Source organism: Fringilla coelebs (genome assembly GCF_963513975.1).
Source record: "Fringilla coelebs genome assembly, chromosome: 17".
NCBI classification, from domain to species: Eukaryota; Metazoa; Chordata; class Aves; order Passeriformes; family Fringillidae; genus Fringilla; species Fringilla coelebs.
The window spans coordinates 8,062,832-8,078,302 of record NC_140043.1 but is presented as its reverse complement, the minus strand read 5'-3'; the positions used below and the strand labels follow the sequence as shown (position 1 = coordinate 8,078,302).

At 55.6% G+C, this 15,471-nt stretch overlaps 1 protein-coding gene across 2 annotated transcripts; it reads right to left on the bottom strand.

Annotated features, from left to right (window-relative positions):
* Positions 1 to 4,337: 4,337 nt before the first annotated feature.
* On the bottom strand, positions 4,338 to 14,229 carry TBX1 (T-box transcription factor 1; the record flags this gene model as incomplete). 2 transcript variants are annotated; one of them, XM_084217328.1, is made up of 8 exons in its annotated part: positions 14,181 to 14,229; positions 12,551 to 12,962; positions 9,239 to 9,340; positions 7,678 to 7,849; positions 7,298 to 7,453; positions 5,823 to 5,890; positions 5,517 to 5,617; positions 4,338 to 4,774 (listed from the first exon to the last, which is right to left on the bottom strand). In XM_084217328.1, the coding sequence occupies exons 1-8, from the start codon at positions 14,212 to 14,214 to the stop codon at positions 4,338 to 4,340; spliced, it is 1,482 nt and encodes a 493-aa protein (XP_084073454.1). In that variant the 5' UTR covers positions 14,215 to 14,229. The 2 variants fall into 2 exon arrangements, with proteins under 2 accessions (XP_084073454.1, XP_084073455.1); XM_084217329.1 differs by lacking the exon at positions 14,181 to 14,229 and having other exon boundaries at positions 12,551 to 13,376.
* Between the last annotated feature and the right edge of the window lie 1,242 nt (positions 14,230 to 15,471).

The window sequence follows — 15,471 nt, the reverse complement described above, 5'->3', positions numbered from 1 at the left end:
GGGTGTCCCTGCCCACACCGGCAGTTCCACACAAACGGCGGGTCAGGCCAAAGCACCCGCGGGCTCAATGCGCGGCAGAATTTGGTTTCAATCTATCAGAAAACCGGACAACAGAGGGCAAAGCACACAGAACCAACACGTGTATGTGCGCACAAACGCTCTTCTCCCACCTTCCAGCCCAGTCATGCTCAACAGGCTCACGGCAGCTTTTTGAGCTCTTTGGGTAATGATGCTGAAACCTGCTTTGCAGGTACTGCTGAGTTTGCTCTTCCAGCCTTCTCCAGGAAGCAGGGCTCAGCTTCTGCCCCCCAGCCCAAACCCTGTGGGTGCCTGCCTTGTTTCTAGCAGCTACAGGGATCCCTTTACACAGGCAGAACATTACATAACCTGCTTTCCTTATTCCACACAGATAAAGGTACAACTGCTTTTTGCTGAGGGATCCAGCATCATAGGCTGAAATCCACTTGCTGGAAAGAAGGAGGAGCACCTGGCAGGAAAGGACAGTGCCCCAGCTGAGGTGGCCCTGACCCATGTAGCCCCAGTAGCTGTGGCATTGTGTAGAAATGCACTAGAAGCCCACAGCTCATGGGAGCCCCACACTGTCCGCCAGCAGCCTGCTGCATGCAGAATATGCATACACCTGCTACAGTCCTCAGGTCATTTCTGCCCCACAAGCCACTGTTACACACAGTGTAGCAGGAAGCCAAAACAGTTTCTCTCCTGGCCATGGCCATCTGTATATCTGCTTGAGATTGACTGAAGAGATGCCAACACCTCAGGATGCTGAGAGGCAGCTGCTGGGGACTACCTGCACAGTTCCAGCCCTAGAGTTATAGGGTCTCCCTGAAGAGAAGGAAAGACTAAAGAGAACATCTATGAAATGTGTAAAGAGTGTGCATGAACACTGCAAAAACACAGGAGTCTCATCCTGATGCTCCTATCCTACATTGAATTTAGTCAATTTCACTAGCAAGGACAGGATAAAATCAACTGCAAAAAGCCATTTCTGAAAACTGGAGCTATCCCCAGTGTTTGGGTTAAGTGATTAAGCAAAGGCCACCCTTGTTCCACCTGCATGGAACAAGGAACTAATCCTGAGCTAGGTGATGTGGTTTGCAGACCACAGCAGCAATCACTGAACTCAGCCTGTACCTCTTGAAAATAGAGCTAGATGGCTAATTTATTCTCTAGCTCTATTTGGAAAAGACAAAGGATGCCTGTAACCTCCACACTGGGGCTGGTTTTACAGCAGCTGTTAAAGACACTTCATATGTAAGTGCTGTGTGTGACTTGAGGTAACCACAAGTGGAAGTATCACCTGGGAATGCGTCCGCCTTCTTTCCCAGTGTGTGCCATGGGCCTTGGTGGCAGCGTGGGCTGAGTGAAGTTTAACCAGACATAAAATCAAATCATACAAAGTCATTTGTCAACTCAATCTACAATACACAGATAATGCATGGCCTATACATGATATGCCCTAACAGGCTGACAGGTAATATGACAATAAAGTGTTACAAATTTTCTGTGATTTTCAAAAGGCTTCTACTGGTCAATCTGCAGCATTATGGGGTTTTATTTATTTGAAGTGGATTTTTTCTTGGGATAGAAAAATGACCCTTTTTATTTTCCATATCTGTAACACTCCCATCCAGTCAGAGAGGCATTGTTATGGAAGGAGGGACACCAGTCAAAGCCCTGAAGAATCTTGATTTAAGGATTAAAACACAACACGAACTGGACTGCTAACATGCGTCAATGTGAACATGTCTAAGCGCCTTGCATGCTGATGGACTAAATGCATGGTTGGAAATACCATTTTCATAGCTCAGACTGTAGGCTTGACACAGCTGCATGGTGTCCTTCCCATTCAGCCTCAGGACCTCTGCAGTGCTTCTTTAGCACAGAACACAGACTGGTGATCCTGAGGGCCCTCTACCCACAGCCATCGCTTGAAGTTATGTGATATTCTCTTCTTCTAACAAATATGAAATTGAAATTCCTACAGTCAAGGCAAGGAGCCTTGAGCCACTTTCATTAAGGGCACAGTTTAGTCCTGGCACCTTGGGTCATTCTATGTGTACATAAAGAGAACAGGTGCTTACCAATACAAACAGATGTGTTTTCATCTGGGAACCCCAACCTTGCAAACTGTTGTATTGTGATAGATTACCACAACTATGGGCACCTGCAGCAACCAGGGACAGAAGGAAAGGAGCAATCACCTATGGAGAGCCACTGTTTGCTCAGACTAAGAACTCTCCTTATTTAAATAACTGCATTTGGTAGGGGAGGGTTAGACTTCTGGGCAGACAAACTGACAAATATACACAAATAATCAAACAAGAAATGAAGGAAAGAAAGAAGAGGAAAAATATTTATAAATGTCACTGTCCAATGTCTTTTCAATTGAAATGAAATAAGATTATCTACATATATCTACAAATATCTACATGTATCTACACTTTGCAGATATGATTCTTTGGTTGTCTTCACTTTTTTCCTACACTGCAACTATCAAGAAAAAAAAAAAGGGGCTGTATAATCTTTGAAGGAAATAATAAATATAACAACTTCATTAAACATTTGACCAAAGCTTTGGCACTAATCAGTTTACAGATAACAAATCATACTGAAAACTCTGAAATAACAGCGGCAAAGCAATAGCAATAGAGCACATCCGAGAGCCATTTCCCACTGACTAATAATAAGCACAAGGCTATTTTACATCAACCTTTCTGAGAACATTATGCTTTAGTCAGACATTAAGAATCTCACAATTCACTGCAAATGTCAAATAAAATACATATTTCTTGCACAAGTCTTTTTTTATGGATCCAGATATATTTTTTTAACAGAAAAAAAATACATAAAATATTCATGGTAGCCTATATCCCTTCTTAAACCTTTCCAAAAAGGTTTTGGAAGCCCAAAGCCCACTGCCAGAGACAAAATAAACATTGCTATTAACACTGCCACCTGCACAAGGGAAAGAACGTGTTTTAAAGAGTTTGTAATGAAAACGCACAAACATGGATGAATAGATGACTTTAAAAGAAATAACCCCCATCTTTTAATTGAGTCGTGTGGAAGAATCAGGAAAGTGTTCATAATACTGTATACCAACACAGCTGAGAAGCTGCTCAATACCTTCTCTGAACACAAAGGGACTGCCTTCAGTGAGCATCTGACAAAAACACAAGCAAACTAATCAAAACACATGACTAGAGACCTCTGATGAACAGGGCCATCTTTTCAGCAGTAAGGAACGACTACTGAATGAAGACACTAAAGGAAAAAGTACTTACCAGCATTAAGAGGGAAGATGCAGCAAGCAGGAAATGCAGAATAGATGCTTTAGAACTACTGCAGATTGGGTCAGCCAAATATAAGGGGTGAACTAGTCAGAAAAAAACTCTGAAGTCCCTTTAAAAGGCACCTCCATGACAGTATTCAAGAGCTCAGGAAAGAATGCAGGAAGGCAGAACTGTGTGAGGCTGCCTGGGAAGCAGGAGGGAAACACACAGGCTGAAATCTGCAGATATTCCCCCACCCCCAGGCTGCTTTTTAAACCTTTGCAGGTATTGTTGGGAAAACACAGCTGCACGTGCCTGTGCTCTTGGCCATAGGCCCTTCTCAACAGCTCCAGAAAATGCTGCTATGGTTAAGGCATCCCAGTGAACCCCAAAACTTACAAATGGTTCAGGGCCAGAGAAGTGGGAAATTTGTTCTGGCAGTGAGGATTCAAAGCACTCTCTTAAACTAAACTCTGCTTCCCCAAGAATTTCCTCAAAGAACCACCTGAGCCACCTGTGAACCAGCCCCCGGTGTGCCCCGGGATGGGAAAGACTGACACCGACAAGTGCAGGACGACACACGGCTCACGGCCGGCCCCACAGCCCCGGCTCGGTGCTCACGTACAGGCCCCGTGGGCACCGCCAACACCGGCGCAAACACCAAACCTCCATCAGAAGACCCGGCGGGCGAGTGAGAGGGGACAAGTCACTTCACTGCTGCCGCCTCACCGTCCTCCCACCGCATGCCAGCCGCCCGACGGTCCTCGGTGCCCGGCACGAACGGAGGCGCGGGGGAACAGAGAGATAAGGACATATGGCTTCATTTATCAAAGTGCAGCCGCGGGTCACACCGCGATGGAGCTCCCGGCACCGCCGCCCTCACAGCCCCCACAGGGCGGGGCGCGGGGCGGGGCCCGGCTGCCGGCGATTGGGCTGTCTGGCTGTCGATCAGGTCAAGCTGGCCAATCAGCTCACTCGTAAGGCGGGAGGTGGGGGAAAGGCGGGAAGGGGGAGGGCGGTGTCTCTCGTGCCGCCGGTGCCCCGTTACCGGGGCCCGTAGTCGTAGCCGGTGGGTGCTCCGGCCGGCGAGTACATGTTGGCGGCCGCCGCCGCCGCAGCCGCCGCGTTCATGTGGTGGTGATGATGGTGGTGGTAGCTGTGCCCGCGGATGCTGGGGAGGGGGTAGGGGGCGGGCCGGCTCTTCGCCCCCAGGTAGTGGTCGTAGGCGGCGGCCGCCGCCGGCGGATACTTGTAGGGATGGTGGTGCAGCGGCTCCGACGCGGGGGGCTCCAGGCGCAGTTCGTGGTGCGGAGGGCTGGGCCGGCCGCCGCCCGCCCCGGCCAGCGGCACCAGCCCGCCGCCTCCGCCCGGCAACGCCGGGCTGAGCACGCGGGACATGAGCTGCTGGTGCGCGGCCTCGGCCTGGTGCAGCGCCGTCCCGCCTGCCTCCCGCTCGAACTCCCGCCGGCTCTCGGCAGCATCTACGGGGGCAACAGAGTCAGTGCGGCCGCGGCCGCGGGAGCGCATCCGCACTCACGGGGAAGAGGCGCGCGAAGGGAAGAGCGGGGCGCGCAGCAGCGGCATGCGGCAGGAACGGGGTTGGCGGGACGGGACCTTCTAACTGCGATAAATGGAGTTGAGTTGACTGACAAGCTGGTACACGCCTGACATTTTTGTAATTGTGTAACACTAAACAAATACAGACTTCCCTTTATTTTGCAGGCCCGGTGTGCGTTGGTAGAAAGGCCTTCGGTTGTCTTTGCAGTTGTTTGCTCTGGGTAATGGAAAAGCAGTCAATGGGCAGAGGTGCTGTTCGACCTGACTGCAGCTCCTGAATGGAGTGGGTTGGCCCTAAGCACACTGCCGAGGCACATTAAAAGGGCAATGCGAGAAGGAACCTGTGGCCAGCACTGCGTCTCTGCGTGAAAAGCTGAGTTTGTTGCTAAAAAGTAAAAAATGGGATTCTAAAGGCAAGGGGCAGTGTTTTTTAAAGCAGCAAATTTTCTTAAGCACACAACAGCAAACGTTGTAGTCCAAGGAAGAATGAATTAGGCTATGAAGGCAGGTAATTTTCTTTAAAACATAAGCGATAGCACAAAGCCCATTAGCAATGGGGCTGTGCACCGGCTTGGTGAGCAAGGCTAGCCCCAAGCATGCATGCACGGGCTGTGCAGGCCAACAGGGCCTGGGAGATGGGCTGGCCTGGCCACTGGGGGCTCTCACCTTTCTCTGTCCCATTCTGGTGGGCTGGGGAAGAGACTGGATTCCGGGATCTGGCAAAAGCGCTCATGAGAGGAAGAGGCCCTGGCCTGTGGTTCCTGGGCCTGGAAGAGGAAGGGGAGAAGTGATACAGAGCTGACGGTCCAACAGAATGAGCAATTTGAGTATTATCTCTCTGAGCTGCAGCTGGCAAATGGGCCCAGTACAGTGTCCCCCTCCATGAAACCCTTGTGCAAATGTAAGCTGGGCAGATACACGTGAAATAGGGTGAGCGGGGTATTGTCATAACCAATAAAAGCATATCCTTACCAGTCCTCAGGGTCACAGTCTCTGAATCCCTTGGCAAAAGGGTTGCTTGCAATCTTCAACTGCGTGATCTGTAAAAAGAAGTGGCAAAATGTCTCAAAGCAGAACACAGGGCTCCCTGGCCAAACAGTGAGTATGTCCCTGAGCAGACTTTGGGACTCAGCAGAGCTTGGTGTAACAGAGAGGATCCAGGTGGCTGGTGGAGCCAGTGTGTTCTCTGCCACGCAGCACAAACATGTGCTTTCCCTCTGTTAGAAAATGCGGGCTAACATGCTACCTAATATGAGTTCAAGGTGAAGGGAGAGGCAGTCTGAGTCGGCTGCAAAATCTGAGTAAATGCACTTGTAAGAAAATGCCACATTATATGGGTCACCACTGGAGCAGTTAAGACAAATCACTGGATAAATCATACTTATGTATTTATTTAGTTCGCCAGGGAGAAGGCAGGACATTTTCTATATTTAAGCAAATCCACGGATAAAGTATGTGATTGTGAGTTTCCGGAATGGGTTGAAAAACAAACTTTAAGCCCCTCAGTGACAGTTCCAGCCTTAGAGGTCAAACTGATAGAAAGCAGGAGAGAAAGAGCAGCTGTCCGGAGCCATCAGGCAAATGCCAGCCGGGGAGGGACTCCAGAGCCCCTTAAAGGCACAGCCTTTCTCTGGCCTCGCCGCCTCTACCGGGGCGAGGTGCGGCCCGACCGCAGCATCCCGGAGAGAACTCAGGTAAATTTGGTCGGAGCCACTGCAGAGGGTGACACTTGCGCCAGTTGCTCAGGGACAGCCCTGGGACACAGCCCCGGGACACAGCCCCGGCCTGCGCGGCATCGTCGCGGAGCGGGGCCGTTCGGAGCAGCGCTGAAAAGACCCCGCTATGAAATCGTATTTCCACTCGCTGCTGGGATTCCGGCTCTTTACATTACACTGATGCGATTTAAAGGAGCAATTGGATTAACTGCTGCCCAGAGATCTGCATTAGATTGGAGTGGGGTGTTGTGTTTCGTTTTGTTTCGTTTTTAACGTATAATTGTATTCTGAGGAGAGACAGACCGCTACGAACTCAAAGCAGTAAAATCGCAGATTTATCCAAACAAATTGTGAGTGACATTTCGCAGCGGGCAGCCTGTAGTTTCCCCACTAGCCCGGTCTCGGCTTTACATAGGTAATGAGGTCCCCCGGGCGGGGGGAAGCTGGCGATGGGGCTGGAGCCCACGTCGCTTCCTCGGCGTACACCGATGCAGTTCTGCACAGCTCCCCGGCTATCGTGTTCCTAGCGCTGCCCGGAATGGGTTTAGCAGATGGGGAGAAGGCGGGAATACCCCCAGCCATCCCCGCCGCCGCCGGACACCCGCAGCCCGGCCTCCAAACCCGGAGCCGGACGAAGGGGCTGAGCCAGCACAGGATGCACCCGCACTCATGGTACCTCCGGGGCGACCCCAACCCCCGCTTTCCGTTGCCCCGAGCTCCGCTGCTGCTCACCCGGTGGTTCTGGTAGGCGGTCACTGCCGTGAAGCGCGTCTCCTCGAAGACGAAAGTTTTGAAGTTCTCCTCCGCGTACTTCTCGCTGTCTTTCCGGGGGTCCACGTAGACCACGTGAAAACGCGGCTGGTATCTGTGCATGGAGTTCAAAATGATCTGAATGATAAAACGAGCAAGGAGACAATAACTGATCCAGGCGGAGCATGGAGAGAGGATAGCGCAGCCCCGGCCCCGCCGGCTCCACTGCCCGGGACAGCCGCGGGGCTGGGGCAGAGCCCCCGGGTAGGGGCGCGGGCAGGGTCACCCAACGGGAATCTCAGCGCAGGGAGTTCCTACCCCGTGCAGCCCCGTGTTGGACATGTTTTCCCGGGAACACTTACATGCCCGTTGTCATCCAGCAAATTGTTGGTCAGTTTGAGCTTATCGAAGGAAACGATCTGCTTCATCCACTGGGCCCCTTTGGCCGGGGAGTCCGGGTGGTAATGGACTCTCCCGGGGGTGGCGGGGTCGGCTTTGCCAGCCACCAGCCAGGAGGAACTGTGGAAGGCGTACCTGCGGGAGGGGAAGGCACCCTCAGCCACGGCCCGGGGAGTTCCCGCCCGCGTCCCTGCAGCGCCGCTCCGAACGAGTGCAGCACCCGCGCGCCGCAGAACCCGGCCCGGGACGGTTCCCCTGGCCCACCGAGGGGGAGCACCGCCTCTCCATCATTCCCGCTTCCCACGAGAGGAACGAGCTCTTTTCTGCAGCCAGAATTGCTGCGGAGGGGATATACTATTTTATCACGTCAGCGATGGAACTGTCGTGAGAGAAATCTGCAGGATGGAGGAAATTTATGGCTACCCGTGTAGATTTGGGAGAGAAGCCACAAAAGCCTCCCCCTTCCTCTAAAAAAAAGGGTGAAAAAAAGCCCTCTATACAGTAAGATTCTCGCTTTAAGTGAAGAGTGGAAAGTTGTGTGTAGATTAATAGCAGGTTCAGAATTTAGCAGTCTCGTTTCATTTTTTCAAAGTACATATTCAACAGTAACATTTAAAACAGAGAAACCAATCTTCTATACACGTGTTTACTTTAAAAGCCAGTGTTTGCACAGGGGGAATTAGACACCATTGGACTTGAGCAGAAACATTACTTTTTAAAGATATACTCAATTGGATGTTATATATCCTACTTCCCTTGACAAGCAAACATTTCTAGGACGCCCTGAGAATTTGGATATCTGTCTAAATATTTATATATCAGACCCTGCGATTCCTATGCGGGCTGCCTGCTCGGCGTCTTGATCTGAAGCTAAATACATAATGCACTTTTCACTGTCTTAAAATTAAAGGGGCTCCAAATCAGACCGCATCACTGCCTTGTGAATAGACCGTTTCCAAGGCTTTCCTACACTGCCGCTGGAAACAAGGGCAGGGTTTTGTGGCTTGGGTGGCTGGTGCCTTTCCAGAGCACAAAACCCACTCTCTTCACCCAAGCACCCAGGAAGCTCCCCAGCTTCGGGACATGTGCTGAGGAGCTGCAGCATTCAAGGAGCATTGAGAGGATTTTTGTTAAGCGGCAAAGGGTGTTTGCTGGTGGAGATGTGTAGCAGTACGACAAGGAGAGCTTTCCTGGGCAGGACAAGGCAGCTTCTGCCCTGTGCCCTGTGAAACCTGCCCTTCTGTCCATGCTGGTCTGTCCCTGGCCGCCTGAGAGCCTGATGTGGAGGCTGAGGGGGCCCTGCGGTCCCGTGCAGCCGCTCCTGGCCCCAGATTCGTTGCAAGGGTGTCAAAGAGACCCCAGGTCAGCCACATCCCGTGTCCCCTCCACCTGTCTCACACCGACAGGTGTCACGCCCAGGGGCACATCCCTGAACCTCCAGAGGACAGGAGCAGAGGGTGGGCAGCAACCACCAGCCCCTACAGCTCCAAGTACCGCGAGACAGGCCAGGTATTTGTTACTTGCCGGTATCGCTTGTCATCCACAGGGACGAAATCCATGAGGAGCATGTAGTCAGCCATAGGGTCCATCCCAAATATCTTCACCTGGAAGGTGGGGAACATGCGCCTGGCACAGAGAGGAGAGAGAAGTGCTACACTGAGGAGCAGGAGGGAGCCCCAAGGGGCCGGCACGGGTCTCTTCCCCTTCAGCTGCTCCAATACCCTCCCAGTTGATGGTAAATCCCCTCGCAGAAACCGCTGACTGGAAGAAGAGGCAGATACGCCCAAGCTGCGTGGGGAGACGGGCTGCCGTGTTCCCCAGCCCTCGGCAGCATCCCGAAAGGCAAGGCGGAGGGTCCTGCCTCTCCCATTGGCTCCGAGACCGTTCATGTCAGACACCCGAAATGCCCCACCGAGGGGGAACGGAGAGGACAGGGGAAATAAGAGCATCCTCAACCTTTGCTATGGGGATATCAAGTGAGAATAATTTCTTCTCCGTGGTTTCCCCATCATTTTAGCTGACCTGACTGGAGGTAAATGCAAGGCATTACCCTGTCTGCGGACCTGCACTCGAGCTCGGGAGTCTTAGGCAGCCCGTGGGGGTCAAATCTAAAAAATCCAGCAAACGACACGAGGTGATCGAGTTCCCACCTGTGCAGCTTCTGTACCCACCAAACTGTGCCCGTTTGAAAGCAGTAGTTACAGCAACAGCCCCTCGGGCCAGCGGGAGACCTCTCCCAGCCCGGAGGGCAAACGCTCCCTCTCGGTGGGCAAGGGCTAGAGGGTAACGGGGATGTCCCAGAAAGCCCCGTCCCGGATCCACTTCATCGCAAGAGCCCGGTCGGGCTCCCTCTCCCCCCACCTTTGCAGAACGAAAAGGGGAGCGGAAAGGAGCCCAGGGCTCCGGAGTTGGGCAGGCCAGCCCCCGCGGCTGCTCCCCGGGTTCTTCTCTGCGCAGGCCCCCGGCACCCAAAGCTAAGCCGAAACGTGGATCCCACGCTCAGGGAGGGCACAATTCCTTCGGGGGCTGCAGTACAAATGCGATCGGCGGTGGGCTAAGGGAAGGGGCCAGGACGGTCCACCCGTCCCTCCCTCCTGCATCTGCACACACGGGGACCAGGGTCTCGCCCGCAGCTCCCCGGCGGGACACGCCGAAGAAGTGCCCTGGCGTCGGGGCTCGTTATGGCTTCATTTTGTTTTATAGAATAGTAAACCAAGCGAGCGACCATAGCCAATATTTCGAGGAGGGTGTTTGCAGCCGTTGAAAAACCAAAGTCCCAACCGCCTCCTGAACAAACAGCCCGATCAAACCCGGACACAGAGAGCCCCCCCGGCTCGTTCTCGGGGCACACGGCCGGACCTGTTGTTCTGTGCCCCTTCTCCCCTCTGAGGGGCGATGGGTCAGCGCGCCTCTGGCTCCGCTGCTCTTCCACATCGGGCCCAGCACTGCCGGGCTTCATCGGGATCGGGCAGCTACGTCTCCCTCTCCGTAAGGCTTCAGAAAACTCTGGAGGACGTTTTCAGTCGCTCCCTCTGTTATTATTATTTTAAAACATGTAAAAGCTCCCATTAGCTCCAATTCCGGTTTTCTTGTTCTAAAACTGAGTTTTAAAACAAACAACCTGAGATGATAAGACCCATCTAGACAAACTGCAGGGCCAGCCCAGAGGCGCTGGAAGAGAATAGGCTTTGCAGCGCCTTCCCCGAGCCTTTTCCTGCTGGTTGTACCTCGTTTTCTCCTGTTTTTACTCGCTTGTCTGGAGTTTCAACTGTGTCATAAAGTAAACGAAGAAAAGGGTGGGAGAAAAGCCCCCGATTCAATTCGAATTGGTTAATTTCCGAAACCTTTTGAAATGGGATATTTGCAATCTTTTCGCTCTTCTTGGAGAGCTAAGAAAGCCAGATCGAAGAACTCCTGTTTGCAGAGAGCCTCCGCCTGGAGCCTGAACGACCTTTTCCGCTAAGGAAAGCAACGCCGAGCCCGGCGCCGGGCTCAGGGGCCGCGGCCGGAGACAGCGGGCTGTGCGACCCGACGCCGGGGCAGGCACCGTCTGCGGGAAATTCCGCCCGGGTCCCGCAACGCAGCGCTGGCTGCTTTTGCACCGGGTATCACGGTGATTGTTTTATTTTAGGAAATTGCTAATATTAAAAAAAAAAAAAAAAAAAGAAAAAAAAACCACCCCAAACTGAAAAAGCCACTGCGTACATGTAAGTATGTTTCTTTTTTTTTTTTCTTTTGCACTTTTGGGACCCTAAAAATCGCTGACGGGAGAGCGGGAGCGCACGGCCGCGGTCACAGCTCTTGCCAAGACCGCTCGGAGCTGAGTCCGACCCTCTCCCCCGGCCGGCCACCCCGCCGCAGTCAGCCCCGGGGCGAACTGAGAGCAAGCAACGGGGGATTTCTTAATTTGTTTGCTTTTCTTTTCTCCCCCCCGCCGAATGCTTTAAACCAAGGGAAGACTCAGAACCCGGACAATTCGCAGTTCTGCCGGAGCCTGGCGAGGAAAGCCTCGTAGCTCTGCCCGAGCCGCCGCGGCCGCGGCGCTTCCCGGGGATCTCCATTAAATGCAGTAACTAACAACTGTAATTGGGACTCCTCTTCCCCCCATATGTTTTGCTCGTTCCTAACGCGATCGCATCAGCCGATTTCTTTGTTCCCTGCCCAGGAGCTGGGTCCTGGCCCCGGAACCGCGCCGCGGCGGCCGGAGCAGAGCTGAGAGGAGCCGCGTTCAGCCGGGCTCGTTACTCGATAATCGGGAAATGCAACAGCCCTGGAACACGTTTCAAGGTGCAGAATTAGGGTCTGTGTTCTCGTCTCCGCCGGAAGGAAAACATCTGCCCGTGCTAAGAATGTATTTAGCAGGTTTTGCACGGTTTGCGTGTTGTTTTTTTCCTTCCCCCGTATCGTTACTGTCCGCCCCGGGAACACACACCGTCCTCCATAAACACGGATCTAAGACCCGTGTGGGGTCACAGCCGAAGGCGCCCGGAGGAGCACAGCGCCCTTTTAAGCGGGAGTGAAACCTAGTGCCCTGCCTGCCGTCCTCCGCACGCCTTCGCCGTCAGCCCGCAGCAGCAGCCGCGCGTTCTTCCGCAGCACCGAGGCCTTCGGGCCGCAAGAGCTCGCAGATTTCGCCCCAGGAGAAGTGCAAGGATCAAATGACGGCGACCGCCGGCCGGGTCGCTCCGCGACTCGCCCTTGGGCAGCAGCTTCAATCTCCCCCCAAACTGCGAATTCAACCACTCGCACCGGATTCTCCCGCCCCGACTGGCCTGGGTGCCCGGGTCCGGAAGGAGCGGCTGGAGAGCCGGGGCCGCTCGGGAGCTCCGCACTGACCTGCCTGCCTTGGTGACGATCATCTCGGTGCCTAGCTGGTTGAACTCGTCCCACAACGCCTTCATCTCTAGTTGGACGCTCACGTTGGCCACCTTCGGGTTCTTCTTCACCGGCGCCTTGGCCGCGGCGGCCGCCCCCGCAGAACAGCCCGAGACTGCGGCCGGCCCCGCAGCGGCTCCACCGGCGCCCTCGGGCTGCTCGGGGCCTGGGGGCGGCGGGTTGGTCCCGGCCGCCGCCGCCGCCCCGCCGAAAGGGTAGCCGTGCTGGGGCTGGGGCGGCGGGTGCGGGTGCTGCTGAGCCGTGCAGGGCTCGTAGTGCGGCGGCTCATGCTGTCCGTACGGGTCCCCCGGGGAGGGGGAGAGGTGGTACCCCCCGGAGGCGTTCAGGCTGCTCAGGCTGTTGGCCGTGAAAGCTGCAACATCGCAAAAATGGGACAGCTGGGTGAGCCAGGGGCTGGAGATAGCTGAAATCATTCCAAAAACAAGCGGTCAGGGCTCCGCTCCGGCTCCCGCTTTCCCCCCAGCTCCGCGCCGCTCCGCGCGGCCCCCGCCTCCGCACCGGCTCCGCGGGGTGCCCTCCGCCTCCTCTCCTGCCCCGCGCCCAGCCCAGCGGGGCGCCTCCCCCTTTCCGCTTTGCTTGGCCCCAGCCCCGCTCCCCCCGGGGCAGGCGGGGAGCTCGCCGCTCCCGCTGCCTGCCTGCCGAGGCTTCTTTTTTTTTCTTTCTTTTTTTCTTCTAGTTTTTTTTTTTTTTTTTCGTTTGCAAACCCGAGAGGTCTGCCAAGAGCCTCGGCGGTGCAAAGCCCGTGCTATCTCTGCAGGCCTCCCTTGCCACACACCACTTGGGACAAAGCAAACTCCCTCTTTTCGCCCCCTCTCCAAAAAAAGGAGGGGAAACTCAGAGAGGAGTGGGGAAACTCAGAGAAAGAAATCGGCTCTTATTTCCGTGTAGCTACGCTGCTGCAGGTAACGTCCTTCACTCTGGAGCCGCGGGGCTGCGGCTGACAGGGGAAGTCGGATCTGGTCTGGCAATGCCCCATTCCTTCCATCCCCGGACAGGAAAGAAGAAGAGGCCGGGACCAGAGCAAAGCTCCGGGTCCGCCGAGGAGCACCGGGACGAAGCCGGCTGCGCAGCCCTCGGCCGCCGGCCGAGAGGGCCCTGCAGCGCATGACAGGCCGCCCGGCGGAGCGGTCGGCTCCTTCGGATCCCCTCCGATGCTGAAAAGCTTCTCGAGGTCCCGGGGGTCTCTTGCGTTATTTCCGACGCAGCCCCCAAGGCCGGACAGGGGCTGCAGAGCCGGTGGGAGCAGAGCCCCGGCCTGCCGGTGCCTCAGGCACGGCCGGCGCTGTCGGGGGATGCTTTCAGCACCTCTGAGAAGACGCGAGTCCCAGCGGCGGAGCCGTCGAAAGCTGCTACCAAGCCACGGGCAATGCCTTTCTCTAAGGGAGGGCTAGAGGGGCCCAGGCGTGCCGGGAGAAACGGCAAAGCCTCCTCCGAGCGGCTCCGCGGGCAGGCCGCGTTCTGTGCGCTGCCCCCGGCCCGGCCGCCGGCACGGGCCGCGTGAAAGCCCTCGGATACGCGGTGGCCGGTGGTCCCGTCCCCGCAGCCCTGCCGGGCCGAGCGCGGCACTCACCTTCCATGTCCCTGGTGACGGTGCTGAAGTGCATCTTCTGAGGGCGGCAGCCGGAGCGGGCGGGCGCGCTGCGGCCGCCGCGGCGCTCCTCCAGCTCTCCTTTCCCTGCTTGCTCGGCGGCGGCGACTGAAATCAGAGAGGCGATACTGAAAGCATTTGCCTTGGGAGACAGAGGGCTGTTTTCGTCCATAGGGGAGACACCAATGCAGGAGCAGCAGGCGCGGCAGCCTCCCACCACGAGCCCCCCCCCCTCCCACCCCCTAACTCCCCTCCTTTCTACCGCACCATCCAGGGAGGTGCGAACGAGACCCCCCTCCTTCCAGACGGGGGGAGGGGAGGGGTGGGGAAGGGAAACTTAAAAAAAAAAATAATCCAACAGAAAACAACCTAAACCCTCGCCCCCCCGGGAAGGGCGTTGGGGAGCAAGAAACTTTCCCGGGTCCCTCTGTAGCTAGCGCCGAGCACCGCAACGGCGGACCGAGCTCTGTCAGCGAGACGGGACCGGGGGGCAACAAATAAATAATCCCACGAATTTCTTTCCCGGGGTGTCCATTCCTCACCACCCTCCCCCTCCCCAATTCGTTCCCTGCGATTTATTAATTCATTTTCTGTCTTCCCTTCCCCTCAACCACCACCTCCTTCTTCTGCCCCCCTCGTCCCCTCCTTTTCTCCTGCACGAAGGGAAAGTGTCTCCCTTATAGGCGCTTTCCCCATTCAGTGGCTGGGAGGCGTCACATGGAAGCCGGGGGTGTTTGCCTGCAGAAGTGGCGGCGACGGCGGCGAAAGCGAAGTGAAACTCCTGCCGAGACGGTGTCAAAGGGCTGGGGAGGCCCTTCCCCGCCTCCCGGGCACGGCGAGCGGCCGCCGGGGAGGGATGGGATGTGCTGCGGGGCGGGCGGAGGGGCCGGCGGTGTCAATCACGGCGCCGGGAGCCGGCCGACGGGAAGGGAAGAGCCGAGCCGAGCCGAGCTGAGCTGAGCCGAGCCCGGCGTCACGCTGCGGATGTCCGGCACCGAGAGAAGGGATAGCTCTTTTCCTCTAGCTCGCATGCACTGCGGGGCTGGGGGCGACCCTCGGGGCTCGGTAGCCGCGGGGACCCGCAGTCTGAGTCGCCGCAACAGGCGGGGTCTGGGCACGTCAGGGTGAGCAGCGAGTGCAGGTACTACCGGCCGCTTCGCTCGGATGGGACCCCCCTAGCCCTGGGCCACTAAACTCCCAAAGAGCCCGCCAGCATTCCAGCATTTCCTTCGCCAATTAAAAAAAAATACAAAAAAACCCCAAAAACAAACCA